The following is a 16,650-nucleotide window of genomic DNA, read 5'->3' on the forward strand; positions in this document are numbered from 1 at the left end:
AGTGTTTTAATATACTTGGTTAAAGTAGTAGATAATATTCTATCATATTTTAAATTTATTTAATCTGTTGTTATATCACTTTACTTATTCTAAACATTATGCATTTGGGATTTCTCTATCCCTTGAATAGCCTTGTCAGTGATCTGTCTATTTATGGGTCTTTTCAAAAATTACTTCTACTGATTTTGTTTCAACACACTACAAATTCCAACTTTCCTCCCCTAATCTCTTGAATATGAATGTTCAGTTTGTTTAAAGGATTCAAAGCTGTGTGTTTTCCCCTAAAGAATAGCTTTGCCTGCAGTCCTCCGGATAATGTAATATTCTCACTGTCCTTATTTCCTAAGTCTGAATTTTAATTTAAGAATTATTCAGATATTGAGCACCTGCTTTGTGCCAAGCACTGTATTTGGCACTTGGAGATAATGGAGAGTAAAACCAATCCAGACCCTTTCTTACAGAACTTAGGGAGAGAAACCTGGTACCAACAATTATAAGCCATAATAAATGAATGTTGTGAACAAAATATGGTCCTATGAATGTATGAGAATTTGATCTAAACTTGGGGAGGCAAAGGTGGTCAAAGTCTTCCCCCAAGAAATGACTCAAACTAACATTTGAGAATGAGCGTAGTTAATTAGGCAAAGTCTAAAGTATAGCTTTCTTAACATGATTTTTCTGATATGCTTTTTTCCCTATCAAATCACCAAACTCTGTCATCATACTGTGTTATGTGCTTTTCCATTGTATATTTATATTGCCATCCTCCCTTCCGGTTTGGACCTACAGACCACTACCTGATCAAGGATTTATCATGTTTACCCTCACCTGCTTTCCAATTAAAAGCCTAGGCTTTAATTAGCCTATCTTGGTTGTCTCCTAGTGATTATAGATTTGGACTGATAATCTTAGCAGGATGGTAAGTTATATTTTTATCATTCTTCTGTTTCTCTTATACTGTATTTTAAAAAGTTTATGAACTCATAGTTTAACATATCCAGTTAACCCAATTTGACACATTCAATGAGTTCCATGCCCTTTTCACTCCCCCAAAAATGATAGTTTATAAGAACCAGAGTGTTGTTTCCCAGGGAAATCATGTGTCATCAGGCTAAAAATAATAACAGTAATTTTTAAAGTCCACTTATTTGTTCTGTCCTTAGTGAAATTTTATTATATGTTTCTAAGTTAACTATTAACAATATAAGTAACTCGACATCATTAAATAAAGTTAAAAATATCTTGCAGATTCCAGCTGCCTGTCAAGGCCTCCCTTAGTCTGATGCCATCTTTGACCTCCATCCAGTTTCCCACTATTTCAGACTTGTTCTCCAGGCTGGTTTAGTTGGTTAAGTGGCTTTCTTTATTTCCTTCAGCAAAGCACAGACCCCCTAACTCTTATCAACCTGACATGTGATTATTTTACTCTCATTTTTACATGTTGAAAATAGAGGTTCATGGATGTTTCCTTGCAGCTAAAATGGGATGAGGATAAGGTCCAAACCCAAATTTCTCTGGCTCCCTAACCCATTTTCTTCCTTTTTGTTATGGAAAAACTTGTGCAAAGTTAAAACAGTATGGTAAGCTCCCCTACCGGCTGATTGCCCCTAACTGCTCCTTTGCTGACCTGATCGCCGCTAACCGCCTCTGCCTCGCCCTGCACCCAGAACCCAGGATTCCCTCCTCTGGCTGGCCATAGGCACCCAGGACCCAGGCCGGTCTCACTAGGGCTGGCCACAGCCACAGGGGACCATCTGTGGATGGCTTCACCTGGGCTGCAGCCACAGGTGCTGGTGCCCAGGATCGTGGGATGGGTGGCTTGTCCCTCTCCTTGGCCGCAGCCTGGCTGGCTCCCATTCCTCTCCCCAGTGTTGAGTGTATGAGTCATTATGGCATGAGGGCGTGACAACTATTTGCATATTAGCTCGCAATTATTTAGGATACCACAATTTGTTTAGTCATTCTCCTAGGGACAGTTATGGTATAAAGTGGGGGTCAAGTTTATTTTCCATATAGATATTCTATTCTGTCACAATTTCTCAAACTCCACCCAAATTTTTCATTTAGAAAAATTTTAAATCTATAGGAAAGTTAAGACTAGTATAATAAACATTCTTGTGCCCTTTCTGTAGATTCACTAGTAAGCATTTGGCTGTATTTGTTTTATCTTTGTAAACTTATATATTACAGCCTAAACCATTTAGAATTAAAGTGCAGACTTCATGACCTTTCATTGATATTTCAGCATGTATCTCTCCTACTTAGCTACAATACCATTATTATACCTAAGAAAATTAATATTAATTGAATCATCCCAACTAATATGCACTCTATTTTCTTGCTGGACTATTGATGGGAATTATGTTAAATCTGAATGTCAACTTGAGAAGGGATATCTTTACCATGTTGTCTTCTAGTTAATGAACATGGCATGTCTCTCCATTTATTTTACACTTCTTTGGTTTCGTTCATCAGTATTTTGTAGTTTTCAACATACAAATCCTATACATGTTTTGTTAGATTTACTCTTGCTTATCATTTCATATGGCTCTACCTCATTTTATTTATTTTTTAAAAATATATTTTTTATTGATTTTTTACAGAGAGGAAGGGAGAGAGAGAGCTAGAAACGTCGATGAGAGAGAAACATCGACCAGCTGCCTCTTGCACACCCCCTACCGGGGATGTGCCCACAACCAACGTACATGCCCCTGACCAGAATCAAACCCGGGACCTTTCAGTCCACAGGCCGACGCTCTACCACTGAGCCAAACCGGTTTTGGCTCTACCTCATTTTAAAATGGATAAATAGTAAGATATAAAAATTAAAGAGGTTTGGATAAGTAAATATTTCATCTTTGAATCGCTTTAGCTAGATAATGAGGCAGAGGCCATGCCTCTATTATAATCAACAGTATACTGCTGTCTGCTTTAGGCTCAGGAGGACCAATACCCATTTCTGATGTAAGCCAGTGTGACTCAAACTTAACTATTTAGAAATCACCCATAGCTTATTACAAAATACAAATTCTATGACGCCATTCCAGGCCTCCCAAGCAGGCCCCCCATCTCTAGAGGTGGCATCAATAAATACATATTTAACAATTCCAATTATTATATAATAGCCAGTTTGGGGAGTTATTGACCTGGACCATGTTTCCTATTAGATTCCTATTGTCTCTTCCCATTTATAAATCCTACACTATAGTCAATGTGGCATATTTGCTGATTCATAAACATACAGTACTATTTTGTGGCCTTGCTCACCCTTCTTGTGCTTTAACTTTGCTTTCGCAAATTGAGTGCATTACTCAAATCCCAGCACAAATTCAACTTCCTCAGAGACCTTTTAGCTGGAAATAGTTTCTTCCTGCTCAGACTGATGGCATTTACAATATATATTGACTAAAGTCTGATGCATGAAGATTCGTGCTAGAACGGGCTTTTCATTCCCTGGCTGCCAGCACCCTTTCCACTCCGGCCCAGCCCCTTTCTGCTCCAGCCTGGAACTTCCTCTTTCTGCTCTGGGGACCCGTCTTCCCACTCTGCCCAGAGGCCCTGAGAGACCTGCCCACCTGCCCCATCATTTGGCACCTGTGTATGCAAATTAACTGCCATCTTTGTTGGGTTAATTTGTATATCACTCCTGATTGCCTGTGGGCATAGCAGAGGTACAATTTACATGTTTGGCTATTATTATTATTATTATTTTTTAAATATATTTTATTGATTTTTTACAGAGAGGATGAGAGAGAATCATCGACCAGCTGCCTCTTGCACACACCCTACTGGGGATATGCCCGCAACCAAGGTACATGCCCCTGACCAGAATTGAACTTGGGACCTTCCAGTCCACAGGCTGACGTGCTATCCACTGAGCCAAACCGGTTTTGGCAACATGTTTGTCTATTATTAGGTAAGATAGTATTTCCCCTCCTAAAAGGATGGATTAGATTTCACTTGTTTTGCATTCCTAAAGTTATTCAGTTTACTCTGTGTCGGGTCTCACACCTAGTCTGCATACGTGCCATTTCAGTGGCAGGTTTGCTGAGAGTTAATAAACTAGAAATGCTTCAAAATAAAGAAAATAATAGCTTAATGTTATTTTAGAAAACATTCTTCCTATATTCATCTTCTTATCTGTAATATTTTTAAAAATACTAAATTTTATTATGAGAAATTACATACCTGGCTTAAATCTACTTTCCATTCTCTTCATAATTTTAAGGTACCAGAGTACTTATGATCATAGGAAAAAAGTGAAATAATAGGAATTTTAATTACTTATTACATAACAGAAACAATCTTGGAATTTGTAAGAAAAGAAAATTTTTATTTTTATATAATTTTATTAATAAACACAGAGAAATACTGATATAATACACTAGAATTCAGTGTCACCATAATATTGTGAAAAGTACAAAATTCAAATGTGTACATTTTAAAAACATTTCTCACCATGATAATGCAAAAGAAAACCCCCAGTAATTACAAAAATGTATATTTTACAAAAAACTCCCATTTATGATGGAAATTAGTAATATTACACAGAATAGATTAATTATGACTGAATTTCATATCCCAATGGATCAAGTCCCTGATCAAGAAGCATCAAAGAGGATTCTCTTAACTTCTGTAGCAATTTCCTTAATTCTTCCTTAGAAAATACCTGATTTTTAAAAAAGAGAAAAATGTTAAAAATGAGAACAAAGAAGAGTAGGAACTTATAGTTAACTAATCAACCTGATTAGGTTAATACAAGAATAAATTATTTTTTAATATTTATGTAGCCAGAGACCAATATGTTAGCATGGTTAGGAATTTTCAAAGCTATTTCTCTGAGCCAGTATATATACTTCTACCTGCTTAGGAATGTATACATATTTTGAAAAACAAAACAAAAATCATTAAAATGAGATTATTTAAGAAAATCTAAGTATAGCTGACCAAATTACTAAAACATAAAAGCGCAAATGCAATAGAACTTACCAGATACAGTTTGTGGCGCTCAGAGGATACCATATCGGCTAACTGCAAGCATTCCTGATATTGACCCGTATTATGCAAAATGGTGTGAAGCAGAAAACACAACATTGGCAGACAAAGCTTTCTCAGTAGAACCATCTGATGTGTTCTTTCATGGTCTTCTTCAGCATCCTACAGACAGACATAAATATAGCCACAAAGTTGTTAAAAATGATTACCTTTCAAGCATCCTGTCCAGATATCTTCCAGGTAGAAGTAACCTTTTTATTTCTGGAATTTACAGAATACTCAATATGTGTGTTTCTCATGGCATTTAGTACTTTCATAACTGATTCTCAACCCCGCCTACACATTAAAACTCTAGGCAGTTAAAAAAACAAAACGAAACAAAAACCCAGCCCTACCTTAGACTAATCAAACTAGAAACTGTGGGTGTAGAACTGAGTATTTTTTAAAAGCTTCCCAGGTCATTTAAATGGACAGCTCAGAGGTGAGAGTCACTGCTTTATATATGTACTAGAGGCCAGGTGCACAAAAATAGTGCACTGCAGAGGAGTGGAGGGGTGGAGAGTGTGGTGGAGGGGTGGAGAGTGTGGTGGTGGAGGGGTGGAGAGTGTGGTCCCCTCAGCCAGGCCTGCACCCTCTAGCAGTCTGGGAGCCTGGCTTCTGGCTGAGCAGCACTCCCCCTGTGGGAGCTCACTGACCACCAGGGAGCAACTCCTGTGTTGAGCATCTGCCCCCGGTGGTCAGTGTGAGTCATAGCACTGGTCATTCCAACGTTTGGTTGATTTGCATGTTAGCATTTTATTATATAGGGTTATTCATGCTACTAAAACTTATCTTCATATCCCTAAACTGAGTTGAACACATGTGTAATTAAAAATTTAGGTGCAGGCCCTGGCCAGGTGGCTCAGTTGGTTAGAGTGTTATCCTGATATGCCAAGTTTTGGGTTCAATCCCTAGTCAGGACATATAAAAGAATCAACCAATGAATGCATAAATAAGGTGAACAACAAATCAAAGTTTTTCTCTTCCCTACCCCTTCCTCTCTCTCTCAAAAACCAGTAAATTAAATAAAAAAAATTTAAAAAAAATTTAGGTATAGAATTTTTAAAAGTTAGATTTTAGTATCCTGAGTGAACATATTAAATCTAAAGAAATACACTGAGTGGTCAGATTATTATAATCTCTGAATGCATAATAATCTGGCCACTCAGTGTACATTCTATATAATAAAAGGCTAATGTGCAAATTGTCCCCAACCGCCCTTGTCCCCTCCCCCTGGCCATGCACGAATTCATGCACCGAGTCTCTAAAACACACACACACACACACACACACACACAGAGTAGCTAGATTATTATGCGTTCAGAGATCATAATAATCTGGCCACTCAGTGTAGTTTACCCAAGAGTCGAATATTTTCATTTTCTAGCTAATTTAAATTATGGGATGTTCAGTTATAAGAATAAAGGTTATATCAGAAGTATAGATGCTCCTATTCAGAAAAAAAACAAAAAAACAAAAACCAACCCTAAGAAAAAACCTAAAAAAACCCCCAACCAGGATGGCTCAGTGGTTGAACGTTAACCTATGAACGAGGAGATCATGATTCCATTCCTGGTCAGGGCACATGCCTGAGTTGCAGGCTCAATCCAGGAGGTAGGCAATTAAGGATTCTCTCTATTATTCATGTTTCTATCTCTCTCTCCCTCTCTGAAATTAATAAAAATGTATTTTAAAAAACAAACTTGTTTTTTGCTTTTAGCTACAAACAATACATACAGCTTACCTCTCTAACATCTACCATCCAGCCTCCATCAACAAATAACAGGACATTATACATTTTTTCCTTCACATCCGCAGTTAGGGCGTCCAAATGCCCTTTCCAAATACTATAATCCATCTGCAAAACAAACATAAGGCAAATATATCATGGATGAAAACCGCTAAATAATGTATTTGTATAGACAGGAACATATATGTGGATCATTTTTTTTTTTTTTTTTAAATAAGGTATTATATGTGTACATATCTTTCCATTGCCCCCCCTGGAACATCATTTTTAAGCAGCGATTTTCAACCTTTTCATCTCATGGCACACATAAACCAATTACTAAAATCCTATAGCACACCAAAACTATAGTTTTGCCCATCTGACAAAAAAAGAGTACAACTTTTATTGATTTACCAAAAAAGAAAGTTATTACTACTTTTTAAAATTTTTTAAATATATTTTTTATTGATTTTTCACAGAGAGGAAGAGAGAGGGATAGAGAGTTAGAAACATCGATGAGAGAGAATCATCGATCAGCTGCCTCTTGCACACCCCCTACTGGGGATGTACCCACAACCACGGTACATGCCCTTGACTGGAATTGAACCCGGGACCTTTCAGTCCGCAGGCCGACGCTCTATCCATTGAGCCAAACCAGTCCCGGCAGTTATTACTATTTTTGCTCCAAAGTGACTTTTAAAAAAATCAAGTGCCTAGCCTGGCCAGCGTGCTCAGTTGTTGACTGTCGACCTAGGAACTAGGTCACCACTCTAGTCCCGGTCAGGGCACATGCAGGCTTGATTCCCTGCCTCCTGTAGGGTGTGCAGGAGGTAGCCAATCAATGATTCTCTCTCATCATTGAAATTTCTAGCTCTCTCTCCCTCTCTATATTTTATTTTTATTTTTTATTTTTTTAAAAATATTTTATTGATTTTTTACAGAGAGGAAGGGAGAGAGCGAGCTAGAAACGTCGATGAGAGAGAAACATCCGACCAGCTGCCTCCTGCACACTCCCCACCAGGGATGTGCCCGCAACCACAGTACATGCCCTTGACCGGAATCGAACCCGGGACCTTCCAGTCCGCAGGCCAACACTCTATCCACTGAGCCAAACCGGTTTCGGCTCCCTCTCTATATTTTAAAGAAGTCAGATGCCTATACTTGTATAAGAGGATTTCTGATACCAAGTATTAACCAATCAGTCTGAGCTGGTGTGGCTCAGTTGGTTGGAACATCATCTTGTATACCAAAAATGGCTTCAGGTTTGATTCATGGTCAAGGCCCATACCTAGGTTGTGGATTCTGTCTCTTGTTGGGGCACGTACAAGAGACAACCAATCGATGTTTCTCTCTCTCTCTCTCTCAAATTAATAAACATATCCTCAGGATGAGATTAAAAAAAAAGAATTATCCAATCAGATGCAACCTTATTATGCAACATGATCAATAAGATACAACTCTATTATATGATCTATATTAGGGGTGTCGAACTCAATCAGAGAAGGGGCCAAAATCTAAAATCCAGCCTAAATCGAGGGCCGAATGGTTCACTGAACCATAAACTGACAATGTCATAAACTGACAGCGGAGTGCAGTGATGACAGCGCGGTGCGGGCCACATTGCAAGGCCTGGCGGGCTGGATTTGGCCCGCGGGCCTTGTGTTTGACACATGTGATCTATATGATTCAAGATAGGGCATTCACACCTCATGGCCATTGTTGTGTTGGCTGTTGTCATTTTTTTATTTGACAATTTAAGGAAAAAGAGGTCAGTGCCCCTGACTAAATAGTCAGGTATTACATGTTTTTAAAATTCTTGTGGCACACCTGTTGAAAAATCACTGTTTTAAAGTGTGGATATTCAGTTAGCCAAATATAAAAATAAACATCAACAGACTATATTTACTAACTGCAATAAACACTAAAATATTAGCTTTGTACATGAATATTACTATCACCTGAAGGCAGATTTTAGGTCTAATTAATTCTCTACAGAAAAATAACTAATGAACAGAAAGTTGTTTTTTCTTTTTCAAAGTAGAACACAAACAGCAAGATCACCTGTTATAATAGGAATATAGCTGCTGAAAAATGACCTCTTAAAGTATACAGCATGTATGTTAAGGTGCAATACACAGGTTTTAGCTAAATTCAACTTACTTCATATTTCTTTTCTTTGTGTTCATGAGCTACTTTCTCAGTAAAGGTTGCTTGAGGTATCAAACTAGGTTTTTGTGGAGCTGAATTCATATGTTTGAACCACTCATTAAAGGTTTCATGGGCTTCCTAAAAATGAAATAAAATAGAAAAATACAAAAAAAGAAAAGTTTTCACATATGTTCAACAGTTTTTCAAATTTGGTTCTTAGAAATAATTTTGTAGCATCAAGAAATAAAACTTTAATATTTTGTTTTTATGCAAAATAATCATTGGAATAAATGTTTTGTTGAGTGACAAACACCAGTAAGGTTTATATTATATAGTAGAGGCCTGGTGCACGAATTCATACACCGGAGAGGGGGGGTGGTGGTGGTGATGGTGATGGTGGTGGTGGTGGTGGTGTCTCTCAGCCTGGCTGGTGATTGGAGCCGATCAAAACCTCGGGAAGTTGGCTGGGAGTGGGTGGGAAGTTGGCTGTGGGAGCGCACTGACCTGCATTGAGCATCTACCCCTGGTGGCCAGTTTGCGTTATAGCTACTGGCCTGTCATCTGGTCAGAATGGTAACACGTATGCTTTTATATATATATAGATATGTATTTTCTGGCACTTATTCCTATCTTAGCATCCTGATCACATGTGTACTTACATTTGTCACTCTGTAATGTTATTACTCGGTGATGTATATATGCTTACTGTCTTTTTTATTGGTTTATTAGTTTTTAGAAGCAAGGACAGAAAGTCATCCATAGATTTAGCCCTAGAACATAGCCCACTGTAATCAGTTCATTATTTGTTGAATGGATTTTGAATGAGCTTGTTATTATTTTAGTCATAACAAATAGAGAATATATTGCTTTCCTCAGTTATTGCCAAAAACAGAAATATTAAAGTCAAGACAAAACATTCAAAGAATCTTAAGAAAACTTAAGTTACAGATATCACATACACTATGTGCTATGTGAGATGTTCTTAATTAGCAGCTCATGCTAATGAAAACAAGGTCATGACTTCAATGCCCATGTGGGTCAGTCAGTACCACAGTCTCAAGAGCCAATTACCATTTCTGGAAACAGTTCAAAGTCTGAGAGTAAATCAGAAAAATCATCATGAAGATAGGCACATTTGTCTTCTTTACAAACTCACCAAATAAGCTCTAATGCACAAATATTCTCTGATAGCATTATCATCTTCAGGGGGAAGTGGACTTTCCATTCCTTGTTCTTCCCACTGATTATAGATTTCTGCTATAGAATCCTGAGGAATTTTCACAAATACTTCTTTTGCAGCTTCATGCTTTTTTGATGCTGTGAAAAAGATACAAACATTTTCAATATATGTAGATTTCTGTACAATGGTTTATAAAAGGAAGTCTAAAAATTAGTTTTCAGCTTTTACAGTGAGCTGTAACTATTGTATTTCAGGTACCAACATATTTAAAGGTCTGGGTGATCTTTCTATCTAATGGCAGGAATTTTTCCTTACTTCAATGACATAATTACAAAAGGATTTATTAAATACAGTTATTTTTACATACTTCTGTGTCTTAAAAAAAAGGATTACATTTTTCAAAGCCTTGAGATTATATGCAGAATTGAGTAGGATGTTGAAATTCACTGTAAACATTTTGTTTCATAACATCAGGTACAGGAGAGGCTGTTTTGTACCCTCCCTTATTGGAAGGGTTAGAAAAATAAAACACAAAATTCAAGAATATATAAATTTAAACAAATACTTCAAAAATAAAAAAAGAATATAAAAAATATAGCATACCCAAGAATTTTCTCATTATTGCATTGCCTTGTTTTAATGCCTCTGCCCTTTGTGCTGGGTCAAATACCAACCAGTCAATTACATCAATTTTTAAACGGTCCTCCTATTCATTTAATTGAAAAAGAAAAAACAAAACATCAACTTTATTATTTTCTAAGATATTCTGCAAATTAGTAAAATTAACTTATACCTGCACTTTAGTGAACATCATTTTCCCTCCTGTTATACAAAAATGTATATTTTCACATTTAATAGCTTTTTATTAAATTACAGAAAAAATTACTGGACTGAGAACCTGGAATTATATATTATATAACCCACCAACTTGACAGTGATTCCTTTACATATTACTCTAAACTTATTTTCTTTCCTAGACAAAACTTTCATTCCTTTCTGAAAATAGTAATAAGAAAGCTACATAAGGGTTAGTATCTAGAATAGCCTGATGAGCAAAAATTCAATGCTCAGCTGAAACCGGTTTGGCTCAGTGGATAGAGCATCAGCCTGCGGACTGAAAGGTCCCAGGTTCGATTCCGGTCAAGGGTATGTACCTTGGTTGCGGGCATATCCCCAGTAGCAGGTGTGCAAGAGGCAGCTGATTGATGATTCTCTCTCATCGATGTTTCTAACTCTCTATCTCTCTCTCTTCCTCTCTGTAAAAAAAATCAATAATATATATATATATATATATATATATATATATATATATATATATATCTCCAATGCTGAGGTTTTTTCTATTAAGCTTCCTGTAATATACTAATAATACAAGTAAGCCCTTACATAAGACCTTAAGCTTGCTCCCAATTTTTATAATTTAAAAGGCTTGGCTGACAAAACAAAATTCTTTAGGAAAAAAAAAAAAAAAAGCCAGAATATTTTAAGGTAGAAGTTCACCAAAGCACAGCACTTCCCTTCCACCTCATATTACCTCAGTAGTGCCAGTATCCAGGGCTGGGGCCAGGTCATGATGACTAAATTCACCATTATCTTTCTTTCGAATATTCTCAACTACAGTTTTTGTTATAGTAGCAATATCCAGATCTAAAGAATTTTTTGAAGAAACAAAAGCAAGAATTAATTATTCTCACTAACATTCTCTAAACAGATACATTAATTTGGTAAATTTGGGATAACAATTTTTAAAAAATATAACATAAAATGAAACATATTATTTTTAAAATGCCAAAATTAAAAGATGTTTTATACATGAGTTACAATGTATCTTATTCCTAAAAAAGAATTTCACTGAAATTCTCTCAAGAGAAATAAAATTTTAAAGTAGAAGGATAAATGTTACTAAAATCAAAATAATTTGCCTACAAAGTCCAATACATGAAGTTCTCAATCATTCTTACCTGCTTCTTTAGCCAGCTCCAGGCAATGATGGCGCTGCTCAAATTCTGTAACTCCTTCCAAAAATAATGCATACTGGGCAACAGCGAGGTCTTGAGGCAAATGACTGGTATAAAATGCTACAAGATTTGTATGTTTCTCATTTATTAAAAGCTAAAAAACAGAAAAAGATCAAAGTTTGTAACCAGTTAAACAAAAGTTTTAGGATCAATTGTACTTTTCTTAAAAGTTCGTTTCAAACAAACAAACAAACAAGTTCGTTTCAGAATTTCAAACATATTTAGGAGAAATTCATACAAACATAGATTTGTGCTGCTAAACATAATAATTTTGAACTCTAATTTCTTATGGATTCTAATGAATTTCCTGCGACTGGGTATTAAAATATTGTCATTCTTTTTCATTAAAATAGTAAAAAGTAAAAATAAAAAAAGAACCATATTGTGGATTTTTAAAGTTTTACCTGTATGTATGTCTTTAAGACCTCAATGGAAACTTCTTCCTTCATAGGAAAAAAAGATATAATTCAATTATAAACATAACTGCCTATGTGTATCAGCAATATATCTAATAAAAATTCTGCTACTTCATGACTTAATGATTCAATAGTGCTTAGTAAAGCTCATTGCCTGACTTAACCATACCATATTCTTTGTGAGTAGTTACTATTATTCACATTTTACAGAGGAAGAAACTAATACCTATGGAGGTTTTATTTTCTCAGAATTATAAAACTGTAAGCTGCTGGGTAAGGCTGTAAACCCGGGATTCTTACTCTAAAACCCAAGCTTTTAACTACTGTATCATTCTGCCTCCTACATGTACTCTAACCAAAATGTTATTAATCTTTTAGGAAAAGAGAAAAAGAAAACAAAGTTTACAGTCTCATGTAGAATTTAGTCTGGTTCAGCTAGCTTAGCTGGTTGATTCAGAGCTGGGTATTCCTGAGGATTAAAGTTCCGAATTTACCAGAAACCAGATGAACATCAGCATCCTGCGCCACAGATTAGAACCCTAAGGGGTCACCCACAGGGAGACTGTACAGAAGACTCTGGCACCCCCATCACCAATTCTAGAAAACCACAACAAAAAGCAGTGTTTTCCTGATGACAGGTGTAAAGCGTCAGCCTTCCAGAGAAGGGTAAGTGGTTCACTTTTACTTACTTTTGTCTGCAGTCCCAGCGAGCGAAAAAACAAAATGAGATGAGTCATGAAGCGGAGGAGGTGTCCAGGTAGATTATTTCTGCTTTTGGTAAGCCATTTGCTAAACTCATCCATCAAACCTACAAACCATCAAAGCAAAGATTCAAAAATAGGCATAAAAACAAAACAAAAAATAATGCTAAGAACATTTACCACATCCCTCTAGTACTATGAAGTCACAATCTCATTGTTAATAACCATCACATAACACAGTCACTGTATGAAATCCAAACTTGATCTTATAACAATTAAGTAGATAGTTGCATTTAAATAGACTGACATTTCTACAGATTAAAAGATGAGGTAAGTCATATGCATTGCTTTGACAACTTTTAAAACATTATTGTAAGAAAACAAGAAATTCATACAAAGTAAAATAAATTATATTATCTTACCATCAATGTCTCCCAGAATAAGGAATTTTTGAACTATATGGTAATGCTCTTGATTCTCTTCCAGAACTCTCTGAAAAAATTTTTACATTTTTCATAAATCTTCTAGTGGTCATTCTGTAGTATGTACTCAATGTTAAACTAAAAATGTCAAACTTCTGAAGATAGATATATTAAGAAAAAGTTGGAAATGAAAGATTTTAGGAAATTAAAACAAAATAAGATATGGGATGAATTCTGCCTTTGAATATATTTAAGACTTATAAATCTAGAACTGAACAGTATTTCTGAAAGCAGAGAACTATGATAAAACAACTTAATCTCTGTGAATGCTATTATTAAACTTTTATTTTTATATTTTACTACTATTTTCCTTGGCACTCCATGGTGGACCAGAAAGGAAGGGCCTTAGTGAAATAAATTATAAAAGATTTCTATCAACATGAACAGCATTCTTTGGGTAGTCTCTTCAGCACATGGCATTAAGAGTAATTAAAAAACAAACAAACATCAAAATAGTGATTAGAAAACAGAGGAGGAAAAAACATTTACAGATCACTGGGAGATGGATTTCTTATAGTAAATAGTTATTTTTTTGTCAAATATCTAAAATTTTTATTTAGTTGTCCACATTTTCTTTCAGTATTTATTCTTTTTACATTTGAACTACTGTTTCATCTAGAATTTATTTTAATACGTGGCATTAGGTAGGGATCTTTCTTTGTTTTCTGTTTGGATGGAAAGTCAATCATGCCCATACTGTGAATCTAAATAAACTATCCATTTTTCTCTAATATGAAAGGACACCAATATCATTTAAGTTCTCATCTACACTTGGATTTCATATGAACTTTTATGTTCCTGTGTCAATGCTATACGGTTTTCCTTTTAAAAAAAATCTTTATTGTTGAAAGTATTACATATGTCCCCCTTTCTTTCCTCATTGACCCCCTCCAGCCTGTCCCTGCACCCCACACCACTATTGTCTGTTTTGCTGTTATCTCTACATTTTTATTATGAAGAAAACTATCCCATAACTATTGTTCTTTTCTAATCTTTCTTCTTTTTCTTATTCTTCTATTTGGAAAATTTCTGTCTGGAAATAATCTCCTAAAACAATAGCTTTCTATTTTGGAATGAATGACATTTATTAATGATTAAGTCTTCTCTAGGAATGTGGTATATCTATTTATCTGTGTTTTTTTTTTAAATTTCTATTTACTTATTTCATAGGGGTGTTTGGGGGGGCGGGGGAGAGAGAACAGGGAGCAACACTGATCTATTGTTCCACTTATTTATGCATTCATTGGCTGCTTTATATATGTGCCCTGACTGGGGACTGAACCTGCAACCTTGGCATATTGGGATGACGCTCTAATCATGTTTTTCAATCAGATTCTATAGTTGTCTTTAGGAAGGTTCTCAAACCTTTGGTTAACTTTTATTTTTAGGTATCTTATAGTTTCAGTCAATAATTTAAATGGCACTATTGGGAAGGAAAGCTATATCCTTTTCTAACTAGTTGTAACTAGTATAGAAAGGCTATGATTTTTTTGTAAGTTTTTCTTGAATTTTAGATGAACAAATTTTTATTTTATTAATTATATGGAGTTTTGAGTTTCTATATTAACCCTTTTATCCATGAAAAATTTCCCTCCTTTCCAATATTTAAATCTATTTGTTGACTTTTTTGTTTTATTTTCATTTAGCTGGTATCTCCAAAATAATAAACTGGCAATAATCCTTTGACAGAAAAAGCATTAATTTTCTTACTAACTATACAAAGAACTCATTATACAATAAGGAAAAGACAAAACACAATAGAAAATAGGTAAAACATCTGAGCAGGAAATTCACAGATGGTCAATAAACAGGAAAACTGAGCACAGCAGTTATTGTTTCCTATTTTAGTTAATGTAAACTATTCATATTTTTTTAAAAATATATTTTATTGATTTTGTAAAGAGAGGAAGGGAGAGAGATAGAGAGCCAGAAACATCGATGAGAGAGAGTCATCGATCAGCTGCCTCTTGCACACCCCCTACTGGGGATATGCCCGCAACCAAGGTACATGCCCTTGACTGGAATCAAACCCGGGACCCTTCAGTCCCCAAGCTGACGCTCTATCCATTGAGCCAAACCGGTCCCGGCTATTCATATTAATATTTACCTTTTTATCAGTAGCCTGAAGTTCTTCAAAAACCTTTTCTAAGGTCCAACTTCAAGAGAAAGAACAGGAAAGGGATAAAATAATATTAATATGAACAAGGAATACAAAATAAAACTTTAGAATATACTAAAAATCACCATGACTACAACAAACCAACAACTCACTTTGCTTCCAAATATTCTCTAGGGAGTTCTTCTGTTTCATCCAGAGTTATTACTGATGTCCGGATCTCCTGTTCCACCAGACTGTCCACCATCACTCGAAAGTAGGCCCACACTGTGTCTTCCCAGGTATCACAGACAGGAAGAAGCTTTTCCCCCAATCCAAAACAAAAACATGTAGACATAGTCAACACAAAAAGCAAGGAAAGCACAAGAAACTAGAAACACCAATCAGAAAGGATATATGCACCCCTATGTTTATAGCAGCACAATCTACAATAGCTAGAATCTGGAAACACCCTAGATGCCCATCAGCAGATGATTGGATCCAAAAACTATGGTACATCTACACAATGGAATACTATGCTGCCATAAAAAAGAAGGAATTCTCATCATTTGCAGCAACCTGGATAGAACTAGAGAACATCATGCTGAGTGAAATAAGCCAGTCAATGAAAGAGAAATACCACATGGCCTCACTCATTTATGGATATTAAAAAACATTATAAACTGACAAACCAAAAGATAGATATAAAGACAGTAAAGCAACAAGCAGACTGTAAAATTACAGCAGGGAGAGTAGGGAGATCTGGGGGAGATAAGAGATCAACCGAAGGACTTGTATACATGCACATAAGTACAACCAATGGTCACAAAACTCTGAGGAGGAAGGG

At 35.7% G+C, this 16,650-nt stretch overlaps 1 protein-coding gene across 1 annotated transcript in view; it reads right to left on the minus strand.

The window, feature by feature from the left end:
- Positions 1–4,309: 4,309 nt before the first annotated feature.
- The window catches only part of NUP107 (nucleoporin 107), a 47,923-nt gene continuing 35,582 nt past the window's right edge, over positions 4,310–16,650 (minus strand). The window contains exons 16-28 of the mRNA XM_084878879.1: positions 15,980–16,125; positions 15,816–15,864; positions 13,649–13,718; positions 13,215–13,333; positions 12,514–12,552; positions 12,053–12,203; positions 11,626–11,738; positions 10,695–10,797; positions 10,068–10,228; positions 8,924–9,049; positions 6,779–6,892; positions 4,990–5,157; positions 4,310–4,669 (exon numbers count right to left, since the gene is read on the minus strand). Coding sequence (XP_084735005.1) covers positions 4,562–4,669; positions 4,990–5,157; positions 6,779–6,892; positions 8,924–9,049; positions 10,068–10,228; positions 10,695–10,797; positions 11,626–11,738; positions 12,053–12,203; positions 12,514–12,552; positions 13,215–13,333; positions 13,649–13,718; positions 15,816–15,864; positions 15,980–16,125 — 1,467 coding nt within the window. The 3' untranslated portion in view covers positions 4,310–4,561. The remainder of the gene's footprint in view (positions 4,670–4,989; positions 5,158–6,778; positions 6,893–8,923; positions 9,050–10,067; positions 10,229–10,694; positions 10,798–11,625; positions 11,739–12,052; positions 12,204–12,513; positions 12,553–13,214; positions 13,334–13,648; positions 13,719–15,815; positions 15,865–15,979; positions 16,126–16,650) is intronic.

The sequence above is a fragment of the Pipistrellus hanaki genome (genome assembly GCF_964339955.1).
Source record: "Pipistrellus hanaki genome assembly, chromosome: 3".
In the NCBI taxonomy this organism is placed as follows: domain Eukaryota; kingdom Metazoa; phylum Chordata; class Mammalia; order Chiroptera; family Vespertilionidae; genus Pipistrellus; species Pipistrellus hanaki.